The sequence below is a fragment of the Pygocentrus nattereri genome, chromosome 3 (genome assembly GCF_015220715.1).
Source record: "Pygocentrus nattereri isolate fPygNat1 chromosome 3, fPygNat1.pri, whole genome shotgun sequence".
Lineage (NCBI taxonomy): Eukaryota > Metazoa > Chordata > Actinopteri > Characiformes > Serrasalmidae > Pygocentrus > Pygocentrus nattereri.
In genome coordinates this window covers 42,557,046-42,577,315 of record NC_051213.1, presented here as the reverse complement: position 1 = coordinate 42,577,315, position 20,270 = coordinate 42,557,046, and the positions used below count along the sequence as shown (strand labels likewise).

At 40.1% G+C, this 20,270-nt stretch overlaps 1 protein-coding gene across 2 annotated transcripts; it reads right to left on the bottom strand.

The window, feature by feature from the left end:
- Window positions 1-8,980: 8,980 nt before the first annotated feature.
- Window positions 8,981-14,183, bottom strand: s100w (S100 calcium binding protein W). 2 transcript variants are annotated; one of them, XM_017702018.2, is made up of 3 exons: window positions 14,093-14,183; window positions 10,834-10,976; window positions 8,981-9,257 (listed from the first exon to the last, which is right to left on the bottom strand). In XM_017702018.2, the coding sequence occupies exons 2-3, from the start codon at window positions 10,972-10,974 to the stop codon at window positions 9,090-9,092; spliced, it is 309 nt and encodes a 102-aa protein (XP_017557507.1). In that variant the 5' UTR covers window positions 10,975-10,976; window positions 14,093-14,183; the 3' UTR covers window positions 8,981-9,089. The 2 variants fall into 2 exon arrangements, with proteins under 2 accessions (XP_017557507.1, XP_017557509.1); XM_017702020.2 differs by lacking the exon at window positions 14,093-14,183 and adding an exon at window positions 11,497-11,636.
- Window positions 14,184-20,270: the final 6,087 nt, after the last annotated feature.

Genomic DNA, 20,270 nt, shown 5'->3' with positions numbered 1-20,270 from the left:
ATTCCTCTTTAAAAGAAATTAAGATTGTGCAATAGCAAAGATTGGACCCATTTAGATGTACTAGGCTGTTTGAAGCAGGCTTTACTGCATTGGCAGAGAGAGAGAGCGACTTCATTAAACTTTCCTGCTCTAATTCTTGTGCCCTTGCTTGAAGGGCCTGGACACAGTCCAGTGTGCATTCATTACAGAAGGCCTTTATTCGTGAATTTAACTCCAAGCAGGCCAGGCCACATGACATTGATATAGTCTTATTACACAGTAGAGGAGCAGGCCCTGCAACCTAAATCCAAGTGTGAGGTTTTTGGGACTAATTTGCAGACATGCACATGCCATGTTTGGCAAAAAGGTGTAGGAGTTAATGAATATTTGGCTGGGCCCTGCTCCTTGCTCCTATGATGTCTCCATCAACTTGTAAAGTTGGAAAATTCTCATGTCACAAAGTCTTTCAAAAGTTTGAACAAATCACACATACTGTTGACAATAAGTTAACACATCTATGGAGAACGCACTTAAATATTCTATTCATATTTTAGTGCTCAATTTCTATGTATTTGACTTTAAGTAAAGTCTAAGCTGTTTTACTGAGTCCGTTTTTAAGAATAAGTAGCTTATCAACACAAATAAAAGTAAATTTACAAAGTTTTTCTCATTTATTTTTGGGTGACTACTGACTTCCAGTTTCTGTTAGCACCATTAGCCTAGCAGCTCCAGTTCTAAGCTAAGCAAAGCAAAATTTGGACACCAAACATGTCTTGGCTGATCGACTGCATTTGAGGTGAAGTGGAAAATCGTAAAATTTTTCGTCACAGTATTTGTCAAAGTATTCAAGTACAGAAAACCAACAACATATGGAAACTTTACATATGTATCAGGTTGTTTGAGTTCCAGAAAAGCACACACACACACACACACACTCAGCGGGTTGACATAAGCTAATGTTTTTCTACCGCCTGCCCTGCCTCCCTGGCACAGTGGCACAATAACTCTACAGAGGAAACAGTGCAGCCACCCAACCTCCAGTCTGCAAAGAGCCGCTTTCCTCCCTCGCTCTTCTTTCTTTCACCCCCATAACCTCTAATTCTCTCTTTCAGTGTCTTCTTGTCGGTGAGCAAGTCATTGTGGGTGAACAACAACAACAATAATATAATAGATATTTTTGGACTCGTGTGCTCCCTGCATTCAGAATAAACCATTGCCTAACATGAAAAAAGAACTGGATTCAGCTAATAACACTCGATGCTGACTTGAAAACCAAAAATGAAACAAGTCACAGCCCTTATACTTCCATTAGCCCAGCATTAGTGGCAACGTCTGGGTGTCTGGAACAGCCTGAAAGATTCTCTAAATGCTTTGACTGGGTGAGTCAGGAATGCATCACTGTGTTTCATGCTCTCTTAAAGGAACAGTTTAGAGAAAATCTATTCAGCTCTCACCCTCATGCCTTAGCCAACATGTATTAAAACTCCAAGAAATGTTCGGCGTCTATAATCTGCTTTGGTAGTTTTGCGCTGAAGCTAAGAGGCTAAAGTAGCTGACAACTCTACTGCATTGGTTTAAATGCATTGGTTTAAGTGCTGGTTTAAACTGGTGCTGGTTTAGCTGATTGCCAGCATACTAGCATCCAAAACACAACATACGCTGATCAGGCTTAACATTATGACCACCTCCTTGTTTCTACACTCATTGCACATTTTTTCAGCTCCATTTACTATATAGCTGCACTTTGTAGTGGCTCTCAGTCCAGCAGTGACATTGAGGTGTTTAAAAACTCCAGCAGCACTGCTGTGTCTGATCCACTCAGAGCAGTGTAACACACACTAACACACCACCACCACATCAGTGTTGCTGCAGTGCTGAGATTGATCCACCACCTAAATAGTACCTGCTCTGTTAGGGTCCATGGGGGTCCTGACCACTGAGGAACAGGGTAAAAGGGGGCTAACAAAGTATCAGAGAAACAGATGGACTACAGTCTGTAACTGTAGAACTACACAGTGCACCTATAGAGTAAGTTGAGCTGATAAAATGGACAATGAGCGTAGAAACAAGGAGGTGGTTATAATGTTGTCTGATCAGTGTATGTATTGCTGTTGACCAGCCATGCTAGTCTATGCTGGTTTCTTAAATGAATATTTATGATGTTACTGTTAAAATTAAAGTCATTTATATTCTCTAATGCAGAGTTTCTCAACTTGTGGGTTTATCAAATTGAGTTTAATTACTCAGGTTGCTGATGCTCGGCCAGAAATCAAACACACCTCTTCGCTATTAATTTTTGTCATTTTGTCGTTGACTGTGGACAAATTTTATGACTAAAAATTGACATTACCGGATGTCACGATTGGCCCCTCCCAGTCCTGTCCATGTGCATTTGTTTTGGTTTTCAAGTCCTGCCCCTTGTTTGGTTACTCTGCCCCTGATTGTTTTTTTACCTGTCCATCGTCTTCCTGGTGTGTATTTAAGCCCTGTGTTTGCCCTTTGTTTTCACTTGTCTTTGTATCTGTCTTTGTTTGATGTGTTGGTTTTTGTTAGAGCTGTTTGGTTGTTTGTGTTGCTCGTCATGTCTGCACCCCGTTCTATAGGTATTGGCTCTTTGACCCTGGACCATTACGACCCTGATTCTGGATTTGCCCTCAATAAAAGTTGCTTACCTCCGCACGTGTCCGCTACCTCACTCCACGTTACACCGGTCCACTACAAACCACTACCTCCCTCTGAGTACAAGCCTGCAGACCACTGGATGGTGCTTCATGGCTCACCATGAAAAAGAAGTAGATATCAAGTAAGGTTTATTATTATTGCTGATTGTGGTGATGCTAATCCAAAGCCCCCTGAGTGGTATGAGGTTCATTTCAAATGAGGTGCTAAAACCCAGTTTTCAGTAGAACTGCGATGGAATGCAGCTCCAAATCATGGTCCACATCTACATCTACCTTTTTTCTTTTCTTTTTTTTTTTTGACAACTTTGCAAACGTATGTTTTTAACATGCTATTAAAAAAACTTGATTCTAGTTTTTCTGTAGTTTTTACTGTGCTTTATAGTTCTAAACAAGTGGGCCTTGGGGTGGAAAAGAACACCTGCTCTAATAATCTAATATATTTGTATTAAAATGTATGACTAATCTTATATTCAGTGTAGATAAAAATGACAACAAAGATGCTGCAATGCTAAATGATGCTAAAGCTCAGTTTAAGTTGAAATTCTGTGTTGCATTGCTAAGAACGACTGAATTTCATGAGCCGATATAAACTCTGATGTGGTTCGTTTGAAGTATGCACGCACTACAGACCAAAGAGGTCTAAACGGACCAAAGACAGAACGAACAGTCATCTCCACTCTGCGGAACTCTGTGGTACGTGGAAAAGATGAGTTTCGAATGCTGTTTTTTGAAGTCATAATAAAATATGCTGCACGCATAACTTATATTGTGTAATACGCCGCCAAGGATTTTCTGGTCATCAAAAAGCAGTTAGCCATTCAAAGCTGTTACGGGGATTTCACCCTGCTTTGTGTCATGGAAAACCACACGCAGTCTCGTAGTTTATTGTTCTAATATCAAAAGACACGTAAAACACAACATAAATCAAAACAGGTGAGTCCAGACAGAGCAAGAAAAGCATGGTTTAGAAAGTCCTTGGATAGTTTCACAGTTATTGCGCATCACAACATCTGCCCAGTGAGTTGTGACCATTAACTTTTGTGTACATCCTTTGGTTCGATGTTAAATATGTCAGTGTGAATGCTAAGCAAACCAAGGATAAGATGCACTAAGATGAACCAAATGCATCATTTTCTGCTTTGGTCTGGACCCAGAGAACCAAACTACAAGAATAAGCATCAGATTTTCACCAACAGTAGGCCTAGTCTAATTGTTTTGTCATTTTTCTAAATAAAGGTCTGTGCGCATTTAAAAACTGAGATTAAAGGCAAGTTAGGCCTTGCATAGAGGACAGTAATCTGGGTCGAGGGGGGACCAGCAGTGGCACACTGTCAGCAGGATGCAGGACCGCAGACTGATGTTTGCTTGCTGCCTGGGATTAGTCTCCCTCCCTCCCCCACAAGTACCACACCCAGACAGGTAGACTACTCAACAAAACGTGGTGAGAAAATTTACTGAATGGTTATGGAAGGAGTCTAAGCTGTTGAATCAAGCTGGACTGATTTTAATCCTAAGGACATTTCTGAAATGAAATGCAAACGAGTTGAATCATCACGACGCCACTCTGTTGCCTATTAAGCAAACCATTATTAGCCCTGAAAGCAAGACTATCGTTATGCGTTATGGAAATATCATGTAAGCGAGGTCATGAAATGAGTTTTACACACAGAGGTTTGTGTAAGACACACTCCAATTTCTACAGTATCTACAGTAGTTTACTGTGTTACCAATTTTATAAGACATGCAAACTAAACTGTATCAAACACCTTGTTGTGTCGCTGCTTTAATGTAATTGTCTTATAATAATACATCAAAACATGCAGTTTTACTGTAAACCCAGGCTCCAAAAGTCCTTCTCTGACATAGCACCATGTCAGAGATGTCAGAGACGACCTTTCATTCATTCAGTTTCCAGTCAACATAGCTATTATGTATAAATTATTCATTTTTATATTTCTGAGGAGGATGGGAGACCATCAAAACTGACCCCATCAGATAAACAGTACTTAAAGCTTTCATCTTAGAGAGAAAATCAAGCTCCACTCTTGCTTTAGATCTGAAAAAATCCACAGGTGTTTCTGTCCATCCTTCTACTGTGAGAGGACAACATAATGCTATGGGTCTGAAAGGATGTGTAGCTGTCAAGAAGCCCTCACTGAGAAAAGGAAAGAAGAAATCGAACAAAGAAGCTACTGGTGTCCTCAAAGCTATGGACTGACCGCCCTAGAGTGCAGACGCCAACATTACTGGATGTGTTTGTCATCACTTGGATCGTGAGAAGCAGAAAATGCAACCAACTTCTAAGACTGAACTTTGGAAGTGTGGAAAAACATTCCTGCAGATTTCTATGAAAAGCTGAAACCAAGTCTCCTGAAAAGAATGAAGGCTGTAATAAAGTAAAGAGTGAGCAAAATAAATTAAAAAAAGATTAAATTTAATTATTGAGGCTTCTGGTAATTTTCCAGGCAAATGAACTTTTAACTAGTTTGTGCCGGAAATTAAATAATTAAATTATAGCTGGTCTTGGACTTCTGGTATATAAAAGTGGCCTAGAAATGTCCTCTTTTATTTGCCAAAATGCGAACATCAGCTTAATTCCTTGGTTTATGTCAATACTTGGTACTTGAAACAAAACATTTACCAATGTCATGTAAAGCGAGCCCAACTTCATAAGGATTGGCATTCAAATGCAGTGGTGGGTGGAGCATGGATACATAAATTATTAACTGCTGAACTAATGCACATTATATAATAATGAGAGCAGAGGACTGATGTGTGCACCTATTTGCAGAGCCTTGGGGTTGGTTTCCTGGAAAGGGATCAAGTCTGGTCCTTAACTACACAACATTTTGAATGGGGTTTCTCCATTGAAAAGACTAGGCTAATTCCCTGTCCAGGAAACCAAACCCTAGGGTCTCGGGGGTTAACCTCTCCATAGGGACCAAACATCCTCATGATACGACTACCAAAACAATTCTTGTGCTGCCATTTTTGGTTTTAAGAGGCTTCTATATACTTCTATATACTTACATCTCTGACATTAAGCTTAGGGTTGGGTTTAGGTGTGGGCCAAAAAGTTTTTAGCTCCAGTAAATACATAGTCCAGTGCTGTACCCCAAAAAAGGGAGCCGTTGCGACAGTGACTGGTGTATGTGTGCCTGATCCAAGAATAGCAGACGGCCTGTTGAACAGGAACAGGAGAATAACAGGGACTGCAATATGGGAAAAACAGTCCAGAAGGCTCACACAAGGCACCTTGCCATTTGGTAAGCACCATATTACATCAGAGCAGGCAGACATGGCTATCAGTCTGCAAATGCAAAAACGTTTAATCGAACTTGTATGTGTTATCAGGGAAGCGAACAGGCTAAAGCTGAGGAGTGTGACGATGAGCTGCTAATTGCTCTGGAGCCAGAGGTGTTTCATCTGGACAGTAGCAGCAGAGCTGGGCGTATTTGTTTAAAACGCTGGCTTAGGTCACCAGCAACCCTTTTAAAGCAGGTAACAAAGGCCATTTCTAGGTATGTTTGACTAGGCAAATTGCGATTAGTCTCAGTTCTACTCCTACAATTGGAATGATGAATAGCTATGACAAAATCAGAAGCCCCAGGATGTGCAAGGGGGTCATATTTACATACTGGCCATAGCAGAGCTATCAATTTGAATATTTCCATAGTAGCTTAAACAAGGCTAGCATGCTGCCTGTTCTGTAACTGCTTAAAGCAATAGTCTAGCACAAAATCAGCTTTCCCTTAACCACTTACTAGCTAGTTTTCTCTACACAATGCTCCCAGTGCTGGGAGGGTGAAGGCTAGCGCACTTTTCCTCGAAGTAATGTGACAGCCAGTGCATCTTTTTGAACTGAATCATTGGACAGCAATGCAAAGTCATTGGACAGTTTCAGATGCTTAAGAAGAATGCTAACTGCCAATTCTGTTAAGTTAGCTAACAGACATGGCTAGCATCGTGCTAAGCGATTGGGGGGACATCCTACCCATCTACAGATGTGCTGTCTTGGACTCCAAGTCACAGATGGCTGTAGTATCACTGGCTTCAAGCTTGCCATGTCCTGATGATACACGGTGGCTTGCTTCCACCTACTGAGCTGTATAAGATCCTAGGAGTCTGTTCTAAGCCTGCCTCAACTGAGTGAAGTCTAGATGGACTATAAACCTTTATCAGGTCAGTAAAGTATGCCATAGCTAGGCCATTGAAAACTTTGACCATGTAGTCAAAGAGGAAGCCAGTGTAAACCGAATAAAGAGTAATATGGCCTGTTTAGAGAGACTAGTAATCTTGTCATCCAGTAGTTTGAGGCATGAATCTCAACATCTTGCACGGATAACGTAGTTTTTTGTGGATAGGTTTTATTACTGTTTTCAGACTGTGTCAGAAACCTCATCAAGTCTATTTGAGATTACATAACCACCCGAAGTGGTTTGAGGTAAGGGTGTGATGCGTATAGTTTGCACAATGCTGACCTAGCAGCTAAGCCTCCATTGCTACTTAGCTACATTAGCCTCAGAGCTCAAGTGAAAAAAAAAACAAAGGAGGCAAACTTCTTGGCTGATGGACTACGTTTGAGGTAAGGCCAGAAAAAAATCCGATTTAAGGCCAAAGCGTCGTCTGAAAGCTGTTGAGCGTAATGCTACAGTAGATGCTAGTGGTGGAGGTTCCCAGTCCTGAGGGGAAATTTGCTCATGAGGGGTCTGTCTAGCAAGACAAACAAATGAGTCATTGCCTAATTATAACCAGCCTATTAAGAGCACACCCTGACTGCGCCCCCCCACTCTGGCGCTCTCTCTCTCTCTCTCTCTCTCTCTCTCTCTCTATCTCTCTCTCTCTCTCTCTCTCTCTCACACACACACACACGTTCGTATTCCTACCAGTGTGGGATATTTTGATTGACTTCTGTATGACTGTGGCTAAATGCTACTGTGCTGTACCTCAGCGTAGCTCTATCCTTAACCTATAAGTCAATGTCTTTATAGGAAAATGTGTCTGAAAGCCACGTTAACGTTTCAAAAACATATTTGACAAAAATCACATGAATACTTTACAGTGTTTGGCTCAAATAATTTGCAAACAGGTTGCAGGCTTTTCCCACTTGCAACTGGGAGTCTATCCCAAAAAAGAATCGGTTCCTCAGTTTCAGGCATGTGGAACACAGGAACTGGCAAGTCTTTGGATTCGATTCCTCCTAGTGACATGTGAGGTATTTTGCTGTCGCTATCTAGACCAAGCGTGTCAAACTGGAGACCTTCCGGGCCAAGGTGCTGCGAAGATTAGCGTTTACCCTCATCTAACACTCTGAATTCAGTTCATGAAGGCCTTGCTAATTAGCTGATGCACTAAATCAGGTGTGTTTAATGAGGCAGCGTGTTGAAGTTTGCAGTGCTTTGGCCTGCAAGGACCATAGCCTGACACATGTGATTTAGATAAATGCTTCCTTCCATATACATGCGTAGTCCAGCTCAGTTGTAGTTCACATAAAATGGGAAAAGTTTTCAACACAGGAAAATCAGAAATAACTTAGCCAGCCCCAATTAATCAGTGAAGCTAATTTAGCTGTCATTAGCTCTCTAAATTTGCAATTAATGTACAATTAATTCTTTTACACATTGTTGGCACATATCCTTGTTATGTCTTGGTTTTTTGGACATTATTGCACAGAATAGACTCTTACAATCAATTCCCCTCACTTGGAATCAGAATAGACATTCCGTTTTCTGCAATCATACAGCCATACTTGTGGTTCCTAGGCCAGTACAGACTAGCATACAGTCCATACTGGTTTAAGCTAATCTGTGCTGGTTTATGCTGGTGTGGTGGTTTAGCTGGTCACCCAGTATGGTCATGCTGGTTGACCAGCATTCCAGAACCTGAAATGATGTCAGTTGGTGCATGTAGGCCTGTGAGTGCTGTGGGTAGGGTAAGGGATGGCCTCAGCGGTGACAGACACATTCCCGAGCCAGATGGTGGACTTACAAAGTACACTCATGAGTACCACGTGATGCAAGTCCCCCTTTAAGCAAATGCCTAGTTTGCCTATATGGGTGTATCGGCTTCAAGTCCCAAATTCAGACATTGGTGTCTGAAGTTTGTTTCTTTACATTTGCATTGGAGTTATAAGGCTAATCTCGCTAACCAGTAATAGAGACTTATTACAAATTAGCATTGTGCAAACCTATCAGTTTCAGGCAAGTTGAGGCAATGGAATGTAAGTGGCTTCATTAGAGACTGATGCCCCATAATTGTTAGATTGCACTTTCAATACAAGAATAGCAAGTTACACCAAGAACAACACTCCAGACTCCGAATGTTTGTTTATGCTTTATTATATTTACTAAGATGTGTCTACCTTAGACCATGAATGGGGCTGAACATGCCTTACATGTGTATTAACAACAGGAGCACATATGAAGGTCTTTATTGGTTGCCCTTGTCTTTGCCTTTTCCCTTGCCATGCTTCTTCCTGAAGTAGCCCTTGGCAAGAAGGGCCACACACTGACTGAACTCACGGAAGTTCACCTGGCCATCATGGTTCTTGTCGATTTTGTCCAGGGCTTCTTTCATGTCTTCTTTGTCTATCTTATCCTAAGAGGCAAAAACAAAGGAAGGATCTTCCATCAAAATGCAATATATTGCAGTACACTGTCTATATGTTCCATCACCCAAGTGATTTGGATTCCAAAGTCCTGGATCCAGTTGCAGTATTCAAAAAGGAAAGATGAGTTAGCCAAGGACTGATCCTTGAGGAACATCATGAAAAAATATTGTGCCTATAAAAATGCCTTTGCTAACAAAAGAAACACTGTCTTCCACTAGTAAATGTGCTAAAACAAATTAGGACAGGTAAAAAGAGAAGATCAGTGGGCCAAGGACTGTTCCTTGGGGAACACCATGAAGAATATTATGCCATTTTTGCCTGTTAAAAATATCTATGACAGTCCTTTCCCTTATATACGTTATAAAATGATTTCAGACAGTTCCACAAAGACCACTTTTTAGGTGTACTTAACAATATGATTTCAAAGTTGTTTGTGTAAAACTCTTCCTCTGAGCAATGGAGAATATGCACAATTAGGGAGTGGCTGGTTTGTGTGTGACCCATCGCAAGCTCCAGAGAAGAAAGGGATATTCTGGAGTGAGTGGTGTGGCAGGGGCATGACTCATGCAAGGAATCCCCTTCACTGGTGTGGTTGCTATAACAGCCTTCCTTTGATGCCCAGCCCCATTTTCTATTGTGTGGGTGGATTGTTTGAGCAAGAGCAGGATACCGAGTTTGAACATAGCACTTGAAAAGAGTTTGTATTAAAATATTTTTGACAGCTTCGCAAGAATTGTCTGCATTTTCTCTTGCAAAAGAACTGATACTAAATATTTTGATTTGCATTAAAACACACATTAGTATATTGACATTAATAAATGACTGCATTATACTTTATTTTAGCTATGCAAATGTGTGCAAAGCTGCTCCACAAAGCAGCACTGTTCACAAGCTTGTTTGCATACCTTTTGTGTACATGCAAGACTAAAAGCTACGTCCATTAGAGGGCAGAATATATCAGGAACATTCCTGTCCAGCTCCTTTTTCTGATTAAGCAAAAGATCTACAATGAATGTGGCAAAAGTTAAGAAACTTATTGCTTATATTAAGAAGTTATAAGAAGTAGTTGTTGTAGTCTGTTCAGTCTGCTAACTGATGTCATGTCACATGATGTACTGTCCCAACCTTTTGCGTTGATATTGCAACTAAACTCGACAAACTAAACAATCAGTGCTCTAAATGAAAGAGGAACTTGCAAAGCAGTCATAGAGCCTTAATTTGCTCTTAGTGTCTTGTAATTATTTACATTTTATAGCTTTATTATAGGTTAAATCAAAACCTTGTTATCTTCATTTACATCCTTGTATCTAGATTTGCTGTCCATTCTTGATCTGCTTTCCATATACATTACCGGGCTGATGTCATAGACCTGAAACAGACTCTGACCAAACCAAACCTATCAGTAAAAAAACAATATATTTTGTACTTTTTTTTGCCCATGGTGTACTGTTTATCTGTGGCACACTTCATAGCCATCTTTTCATTCATTCATCCATCCATCTAGCTAAACAGTTAATCTAAACAACAGTTTATGCCGTATGAATGTGCCCATCACGTTCTCACCTTGAAATCAGGGCTGCTCAGTTGTGACTGTAGCAGCTCCTGGAGCTCTCCATTAGTCAGCTCTCTCTTTTTGTCATCTTTCCCAGCATACTCCTCAAACACTTCCACTATTGACACAATGGCTTTCTCCAGCTTAGACATGGCTGAGAGAGAGAGAGAGAGAGAGAGAGAGAGAGAGAGAGAGAGATTATTAAACAGCAGTAATTCAGAGACGGAACCACAGCCTGAGTTCATTTTACAGCTTTTCAGACTACGTAATATTGCTAGATATCAGATCCAAGCCATCTATGAAGGAAAGAGTGTACTATATGGGCTAAACAATTTGGAGAAATAACTCCTTGAGATTTGTCTGGCCAGTATTGTAACTGGGATTTGAAGTGGTCACTTGCATAAAAAGTCTTGTGCATAAAAGCATCAGTGATTATAAGATGAGTTGTAGATCCTATGTTAAGGGGACCTATTGTGCTTTTCCGTTTTTTTTTACCTTTGCTTTAGTGTGTTTAGCTTTTGTGCACGTAAACGTCTGGAAAGTTAAAAACCTTAAAGTGCACACCAGATGGAGGAGAAACCACTTTTCAGCTGCCAGAAATGCCTTGTTAGAATTTCAGCCCGTTGATTACAAGATGATGCAAACTTGTAACACAATCTTTATTACCCGCTTACCTGCACTCTTGGCACACCCTCACACAATGCACAGCAACTACTGGAAGCTGGAAAGAGTTTGTTCAGTTTTTTGCCCTGTCGAGAAGACACTGGCCAGACTTTCTGGATCAGACTCTGGCTCAGAACTGACAGTATTGGAATAACACTGGTGTTTAGAGCTACTCGGGAGGGAGGGGTCTGTCTGCAGAGTGCAAAACAGGGGCAGAACATGTAGAGCGGGGCTCCAGACAAAAAAAAAAAAAAAAAAAGCTTAAGGAGTCACTGGCTCCTAAAAAAAAAAAAAATCATAAAAAGAAAAAAGTAATAAATACAGAACATCAGAAATAAATAATTGCCCATACATAAATAATAATAATCCAAAGTTGCTTCCTGTCACTACAGGCGACGTAATCAATTTTATTACTCGCAAATTAATAATTGTGGTCACAATTGTAACCATTTTAGTTGCACTCTGGAGCCCTGCAGAGGCAGAACCACTCTGGCAGTTGACCAGTCAAGAGTACACTGGGCTCATTGGGAGGCAGGGCTTAAAGACACAGGAGCTCTCACAGTGTGTTTCAGGCAGTGGGTAAATAGAGTTGGACAGCATGAAAAAACACAAAAACATTGGACAGCTGAAAAGGCTTGTAGGAGAGCGCTAAGCGCCAGATCTGTTATGCCTGCTAAAAGACGCCTGGGAAAGCTAACATCGCGCTTGGTGATGGGGGAGATGGGGGGCATCCTTCCCACTCAGAGAGAGCAAGGGCAATTGTGCTCTCTTAGAACCCTGACCATGGATGGCTGTAGCATCACCAGAGATCTCCTGATGACAGGGCCAATGCTTAGATGGTTGTACTACTCAGGAGCTAGATGATTTCACGTTAATTAAAGACTCACCGTGCAGATGATTAAAAGTGTGCATCCAGGGGGCTCCATTCCTGTTTTTACCCAGAGCCCCAGAATCACTAAATCCATCCTGCTTAGACACTGGTTAAATGAGCAATTCCTCCATTTTAAAGGTTCAGTGAGACAAAGCCCTGCCCAACATTACAGTGGCCCTCAAGAGACTATGCATGATAGAACTAAAAATGCGCTGCAAACTCATAAATACGATGCAGATTCAGAAAACACTTTCAAAAGACCATAAAGACTGGCATTACAATGAGTTTAAGGTTAACTTGACTGGCTAGTTAGCTATCTGACATGTCAAAGCTTTAGTCTGGTAGTTGTCAGTCTTATCTGGTATTGCTATTTGAAATTCTGCAGTTATGCTCTACAGCGCATTTCTAGACAACGATATTAGTTAAATAAAAATAAAAGTTAACTTGCTTTTACAAGTGAAAATTTATGTACAGAATGCAAAATTTAAAAGTTTGAATAGCTTTTTTCTTTTTGAGTGTCCTCTGGAAACCTTTCCCTGACTGTGTTTCTGAAGTTGCATGTGTTTCCTGTATTTGCATAGCTTTTGTAAAACACAGTAAAGCATGGGGCAGCCGTGGGTAAGTTTAATCGCCTGAGCTGACAGCTCGTGACTGAAGTACTAACCTAACCTAAACTCCAACTGCTCTCGGGGTGCTGCCCACTGCTCTAGACAAGTATGCTCACTGCCCCCTAGTGTGTATGTAGTGTTTCACTGCATAGATGGGTTAAATGCGAAGGTGAAATTTCCCTGTTGTGGGACTAATAAGGGTCTCTTAATCTTAAATATATTATAATTTTGATACATTGTTTTCTGCATCTGTAGCTTGTTTTTTTATTTTGCAGTGCACTGGGTCTTTTCAGCCACCAAATAACATTTACATTTATGGCATTTGGCTGACGCTCTTATCCAGAGCGACTTACAGTTTGATCATTTTACAAAGGTAGGCGAAGGTGGTGTTAGGAGTCTTGCCCAAGGACTCTTATCAGTATAGTGTAGGGTGTAGGGGATTGAACCCCAGTCTACAGCATAGAAGGCAGAGGTGTTAACCACTACACTAACCAACCACACCAACAATAACACAGCTTAAGCCGTACTGCTATTGTTAAACAATGCCAATTTGCATTTCAAAGTTCACCAAAATTTATACTTCTCATGCAAAATTTATTCACTGCGGCCCAAAATCACTAAAAAAAACTTGCAAGCACAGGCATGAATGAGCCTAAATATAAAAAGAAAAAAAGTCTGTTTTTTGTTTTTCATTTCGAAAACGTCATAGAATCAAAATGCAGGTGTTCGGTTACAGTGAAACTCGAGCAAAGTCCAAATCTTCTAAAATAATAATACTTGAGTACAGTGCAGAACTAGCTCACTGTCTGAACTACAAACTAGTAAAGGAACTACAAGAACCACAATCCTCTTGGAGTCAGAACAGATGGCCCAGCTGCCCACAGAACTGTAACCCCTTATAATATGAGATATTTTTCTGTTCTCTGCTCAAACAACACACAGTTCTTGCTAAGCACTGCGCAAATGGTTTGTATGCTGTGTGAATAGCGAATTAGCCTTTTTAAGCCATTTGGAAGTTAAAGTTAAAAAGCCTGCATAATTTATGGTGCCTGTCTGAGCATCATATGTCTTCCGTTTCTGCCTCTTGTGCTACATAGTGCTTGATAACACCAACCCCCCCAGCCTCACCTGAATTTGTGCAGAGTGCCCAGTGATGGCAGATGATAACTGCTTCACACAGCTTGAGAGAGCGCCTCTAACTGCACTAACACAGCTGTGATTCATGCCTGGGCAATGCGAGGATTGCTACACGCCCTAATTTGCCTCCCCTTAGGCCACAGAAGAGTTGGGGAGGAGGGGAGAAATGATGGTAAACAGTGCATGGCTATGCATATCATTTAGAGTGACATAACCTCTTATGATTACAAGTGCAGTTAAGAAGTATATACAGTAAATAGTGCTTCATACTCGCATGGCATGGGTTAATGTTCATGGAGATTTTCCACTCTGGACACAAACACAGGCTCAGTGACTCACTGAAGCTTTCCATCCTGCCCCCCTTCTCTCTTCCCTGATTAGGTTTTTTTCATGCTTTCCTGACATTTACGACACTGCTTAACTGGCCAGACTTTCTCCAGGCTTCCTTTATACAGCATATCAGGGATATTTGAATAAAACTTCCAGTTACATCAAATTTTTTGCTTTAAAAGGTCTGACATAAGTGGATGCCGACCCAGCCTGTAAACTAATCTGTCCAAATTCCCTCTTTACTGCAGGCACAGTCAACAGAGTGAGACCTGCCATGAATGATATGGCCAGTGCTGGCTCATACTTGGCTAGTACTTGGCTAGTAAAAGCCCTGGGCCAACTCTGGATGGATGTATGTGGCTCTGCAGCCACCCTGTCCCCCATTTCAATATCAGTTTTAAGAAGCACTCGTCCACTTGGTTTCATCATTTTCTTTCAGGGGAATCCCCAGCGCCATCTTAGCCCATTGCCAAGCCATGGGCCTGCTGATGGGCCCAAAATTTTATTAGATACTACAACCTAAGAAAAGCTCCATTAGTTTGCATTGAAGACCCTTTAGTTAATTAATAAAAAGCCCTAGTATGTGATAAGCCTGGAATGTTACGGGGTTAAGGGCACTTCCATTACTTTATTAGTTGAGAAGAGTGGTGTTAGATGAGCTCTTGGAAGGCTGAGCAATCGACCAAACACTGGTGGCTGGGTTTCCATTTAAACGTTTTGCAAATGATTGCATTTACAAAATTTTGGCAGGAAAAAAGTGAATTAGGCTGTGTTTCCATCCAGAAACTTAGCGGGCTGCATTGAAAAGAGCGACTCAGTTTTTGCCTTAAGTAGAACTATCTTTACATTTGCCATATTTTTATTTCTATGTGCCACCTCAACGACGTCCACCTTGCATCTAGGAACGCAAAAGCACCACACAATTCTGGACGCACATTATGCAGAGCCTTTTCTCAAACGAGCTCTGCAGTAGGCATTTCAGAATGTCTAAACCAGCCTTCGAAAAGCTGTGTGCCACAATCGTACCATCTCTATATCAATATCATTCACATGACTGACAGCTTGGTACATCATGATTTATGTGAAAAACTCTTTTCAGGAATTTTTTTGCGTTTCTTTATATTCTAAATTTTGCACCTCATCCTAACATAAAACAGTCTTTAGTATTTTTTTTTATTATCACTTGCTTTTTAATTCAGGTTTTTTTGTGCATTTTCAAAATTAGCAAAAAAATGGTGAATGGAAAACCCACTGCATTCCAGCAGCATTTATGTTTGGCAATAACTGAACACTGCATTCTAGCATAAGAACGTCATTCTAACTTTGAAACATGGTGGTGGCAGTATCACGATTTGGGGCCATTTAACTGCTATCGGACCAGGCATCATTTAATGGCGCTAGGAATTCTGGATTTGAGGCAGTTCTGTGAGGAGGAATAGGCCAAGATGCCTTCAAGTTATTGTGTAAGGTAGATTAACAGTTACAAGTGACCAGGTGGTTAAAGTGATTGCTGCTTATCTTTTCTTTATAGATGTTTTAAAAGTGGTGGCCGAGCGGCCCGGTCAGTTTAGAAGCACACAATAAACTCAAAGTGGTTGAGTCATTTGGGATATATGATTTGCATCTCACAATAGCAGGTGGAAATTCCATGAAATCAGGAAAAAACACAATTTATTCTCTTTTATCTGACTTTTGATTGACTTTGACTGAATTGACTTTTAGGATAATGACATTCTTTCAACATTGTTACTTTAGATACATTTGAAAAATGTGTTAATTTGTTTTCTTAACTTGCACAGGAGCCAGTTGTTTGCTTTTTGAGTGCAGCTGATGACCACTGTCACAACTAGGGACATTACTATCGAATATAGTGGTAATTGAATATTCTAGTTTTTGACGATGAACTGAGAAGGCCAAACAATTAAGCAGACTGAACTTATCAATAATAAACTGGCCTTTACAGAGGAAAAATCAATAAGGAAGCCAATAAAAACACTTCTTTAATATACAGTGATCTCCACATGTCTAAGATTATTAGAGAAAATATTTCTATTTTGCATTTCTTTCTTTCCACTGGTTTTGCAAAATTATTTAATCATTCAACTGTTTAAATGTAAACAAAGTCATTCAGAGTGGTTTGGTGTAAAATGCGCCTTTCTAGAGAAATGTACAAGTCAAAATCGTTCACCGTTGCAATACTAGGGAGCAGATGTTTGTATGTCTACACTACAAATATCACCATTTTATCTACTACCCAAAATGACCAGTGAGCTTACATCAGTCTTATGAGGTTTTATATGTCATGCTCATAATGGTAGGTGGCGTTGTGACACACGGTGTCAGCAAAGCTTATAGCTTATGTAAGGAACGTTATTCATCAGAGGAGCTGCGATAGATCACGGTTGCACCTCTCTGTCCTACCCACTAAACTAGTGAGCAGAGTGGCATGTAGTTTGTTGTTGACACCGTCAATTTCTGTTCACCCTGGGTTCTTCTGCTTCAATGCCCAGGGGTTCAGTCTCTCTCTCTCTCCCTTGTTTGCTCTTTCTTCTTCAAGCCACTGCAAGTCATTTGTGCATTCTGGTTTAAATCGATATATCTCTACGATATTTTGGAAACAGACCTTATCAAAGACCTCCAAACATTTTCCGAAAAATAGTTGAGAATACGGTTTTGAGAGGAAACAAGGACATGATCAGGTAGTAATAGATTATACAAAAAAAACATTTTATCCCAAAACTTTATAACACAACTATCACAAAACAATGTCTGAGGTAACAAGCAACATATTTATAAGCATTCTGGGGGGGACATAGCTTTTAAAGCCATTAAATGCTTTGGATGTCTGGTTCCTAGTCCTATAATGGTGAACAATTTTGACTCATCTGGACCACTACGAATGATTGTATTTACATCTAAACCACTGAACTGCAAAATCGGCAGAGTTCCCCTTTAAGAATGTTTTTGTGTATAGTACAATTCCCCCATTATTCAATGACACTTTGTTGGTAAGGTGGTGAGCCTCAAAATTTCTTCATGGTGGAGAATCAGTGTTACGAGGCAAAACAGTCTCCAAAGAAAACTTTTTTTTTTTACCAGATTTATGACTATTTTACCATGATTGACATTACAAAAGTTAGTAGACATGTAGGCTCACTCAGAGCTTTGCATAGTAAATACAATGGCTATATTTGTGTTGTATATCCTGGGTCCTCTGGTTCCATTCACCGCCACTGTAAATAAGAGTCAGTCTGCAGCCTTTAACCTCAAACCCCTCAAAATGACTTTGTTTACATCTCGAGCACCGAGTTATGCAAACAAGTTGTAGCATACTTCATTCTGTGTGAGTCTGTACACGGACCCTGATTTATGGTGATGATAAAGTTACGTCTGGTTCTTTAGCCTTTCAGGTTCTCCTTACCTGATCCACCCTCACATCCACACCCTCTTCTCCCATGTACAATAACAGGCTTCAGGGGGTTTTTAATGTACAAAACAGAGCCTGTTTGACAGGTTGGAGCAATAAGGCCCTGTTTTTCCTGTCACGGCATGCAAGCTTTTTACCTACCTTCACCCTACAGCAAAAGCTTCAACCTGTTTCCCATGAAACAGCCAAGGCCATATTCAGAGTAGTTCAGCTGCTTACATAATATTGACCAAAAAACAGTACCAGCAGCCTGTACTGTGTTCATATTTAAGGGTAGCAGAATTTCTGACAGTGTGAGAAACCATATTAACCATATTCAAAATTACTTAAAGGGGGGTTTCCAAGCTTTGGCATAGTTAAATCATTAAAATGTGAATGAACTCATTTAGAAGAAGCTTGTTGACGGTGATAGGAACCAGACATCTCAAAGGTGTAATCACTGCATCAGAAATATGAAAGGGTTACACATATCCTGACACTGTTTTAAGATCGTTTTCAAGAATGCTTGTGTAAAATAGTCCAACTTGTAGTGTATTCAATTGAGTATAGGTTGAAAATGATTTGCAAATCATCGTATTCTGTTTTTATTTGTTTTACATAACATCCCGACTTCATTGGAATTGGGGTTGTAGGTAAAAGTAAAACATTTGCCATCATCAACATTATATATAAAAACTTGTGGAGTGTCATGCCTTCGACGGTCTCGGGGAAAAGACGGAACTCAGTCTCCCAGAATGCCATGGGAGATCACATGGTCTGAGTCAGGAGTTTCTGACGCTGGCTCAGCAGACTCCAACCCCCAGAATCCTGCACCAGATCACATGACGCCACCACGGTCTATCAGAGAATGTGATCCTCGGACTATTGAGGATTCACACCTGTACCTACTTTCTGTGATTAGGAAGTAGGATATACAAACTCAGTTTGACTTCTCCTACTTCGCAAAGTATTGTTATGCAATCACTGAGTGTTCTTATGATTTACTTGTCTCTTGTGTGTATCGATCTGATTTCCTGTTTTTCTCTACTTGGATTTTTGCCTGACCCTTTTGTACCTTTCTTTAATCGATCTTCACTGTGTTTGACTACTCTTGCCTGGAATTCGACTTTGATTTGTGGATTGCCCTTTCTGGATATTAAAACCCCTTTTTTTATCCGCAAGCGTCTGGTACTCTGTCATCGCGTCACATGGAGGCTCACTGGTGGTTTTGGATAGTAAATAAAATGGCTATGTTTGTGTTAAAGACATGACTGCTGATTCCATTCACTGTAAAGAAATCCCAGGCTACAAGTTTCTCTGCATTGTAAATGAAATCTGTCAAAGAAAGAAAAATAAACAAAGAAACAAACAAAAAAATAAACATCGATCAACAGGAGTGCGAAAACACATTAATTACCTTTAAAATTTGTTTTCTCAATGACAGTAAAAATCTGTAAAACTCCAGTTATTTAATTACAGCCTTTTGCAGTAATACAACAGTATTACTAGTTCAACATCTTACTCTGACATTCAGTATTTTACCATAATAACAACAGTAACAGCTGTAAAATAAACATGAATGTCTGTGAAAAAAAGGTGATCATTTGGTTTTTTGTAGTTAACAATAGCAGTGTTAAAATACAGTACATATAGTTAAATTATATGTATTTAACATTTTTTCCCCCAAAAGCTATTACTGACCATTATATTATACAGATCTTTAGTAAAAAGTTACAAACTCAGAAAACTCGTATAGGTTCATTGCTGGTTTTGGAAAGTAAATAAAATGGCTGTATTTGTGTTGTAGACATTGTAATGCCTGGTTCCTAACAGGTTTTAGGCCAGAGGGGAATGGAGTATTTGTCTTATTCGTAACACACCCAGCACTTTTTAAAAAAGTGCTGACCCTCTGCATGCTACACTGGATGAACGGAGAAGCACATTCACTGGCCGTCTGTTACAGCTGCGCTGTGTTAAAGAGCCGTGTGAGATCTTTCTTACCTACTGCTCCTTATTGCAGAGAAGGTACTGATCTTCTGCTGTCTGAACTGTGCTGAACCACATCACTGCATCTCCTCTTTGATTAATACACACTGTGCAATATATCACAACTCTTACAATACAATATTGATGCAACTCAAGTTAGTCATGTCTTTAATAAGTGCTGTTAGACTACCTCATACCACTCAGTGCCTGCTATCTGTAAATACAGTGAACCTGTCTCATATGCCATGTGAATATGTAAATAGATATATTTAATTTCTCTTGTACTTTATGTCTAGATTTATTTCTATTTTGTATTTTTCTGCATAGTTTATGTAAGCTTATGTGTAATTATATGTGTTGCTACTGAAACACTGCAATTTCCCTCTGGGATCAATAAAGTTTGTTCGTTCATTTGTTCTATCTATCTATCTATCTATCTATCTATCT

Coding starts and splice junctions, on each gene's coding strand:
- s100w (XM_017702018.2), bottom strand. CDS start 10,974: ATGTCTAAGCTGGAGAAAGCCATTGTGTCAATAGTGGAAGTGTTTGAG. Junction 9,258..10,833: donor TGAGCAGCCCTGATTTCAAG/GTGAGAACGTGA, acceptor TTTGCCTCTTAG/GATAAGATAGACAAAGAAGA.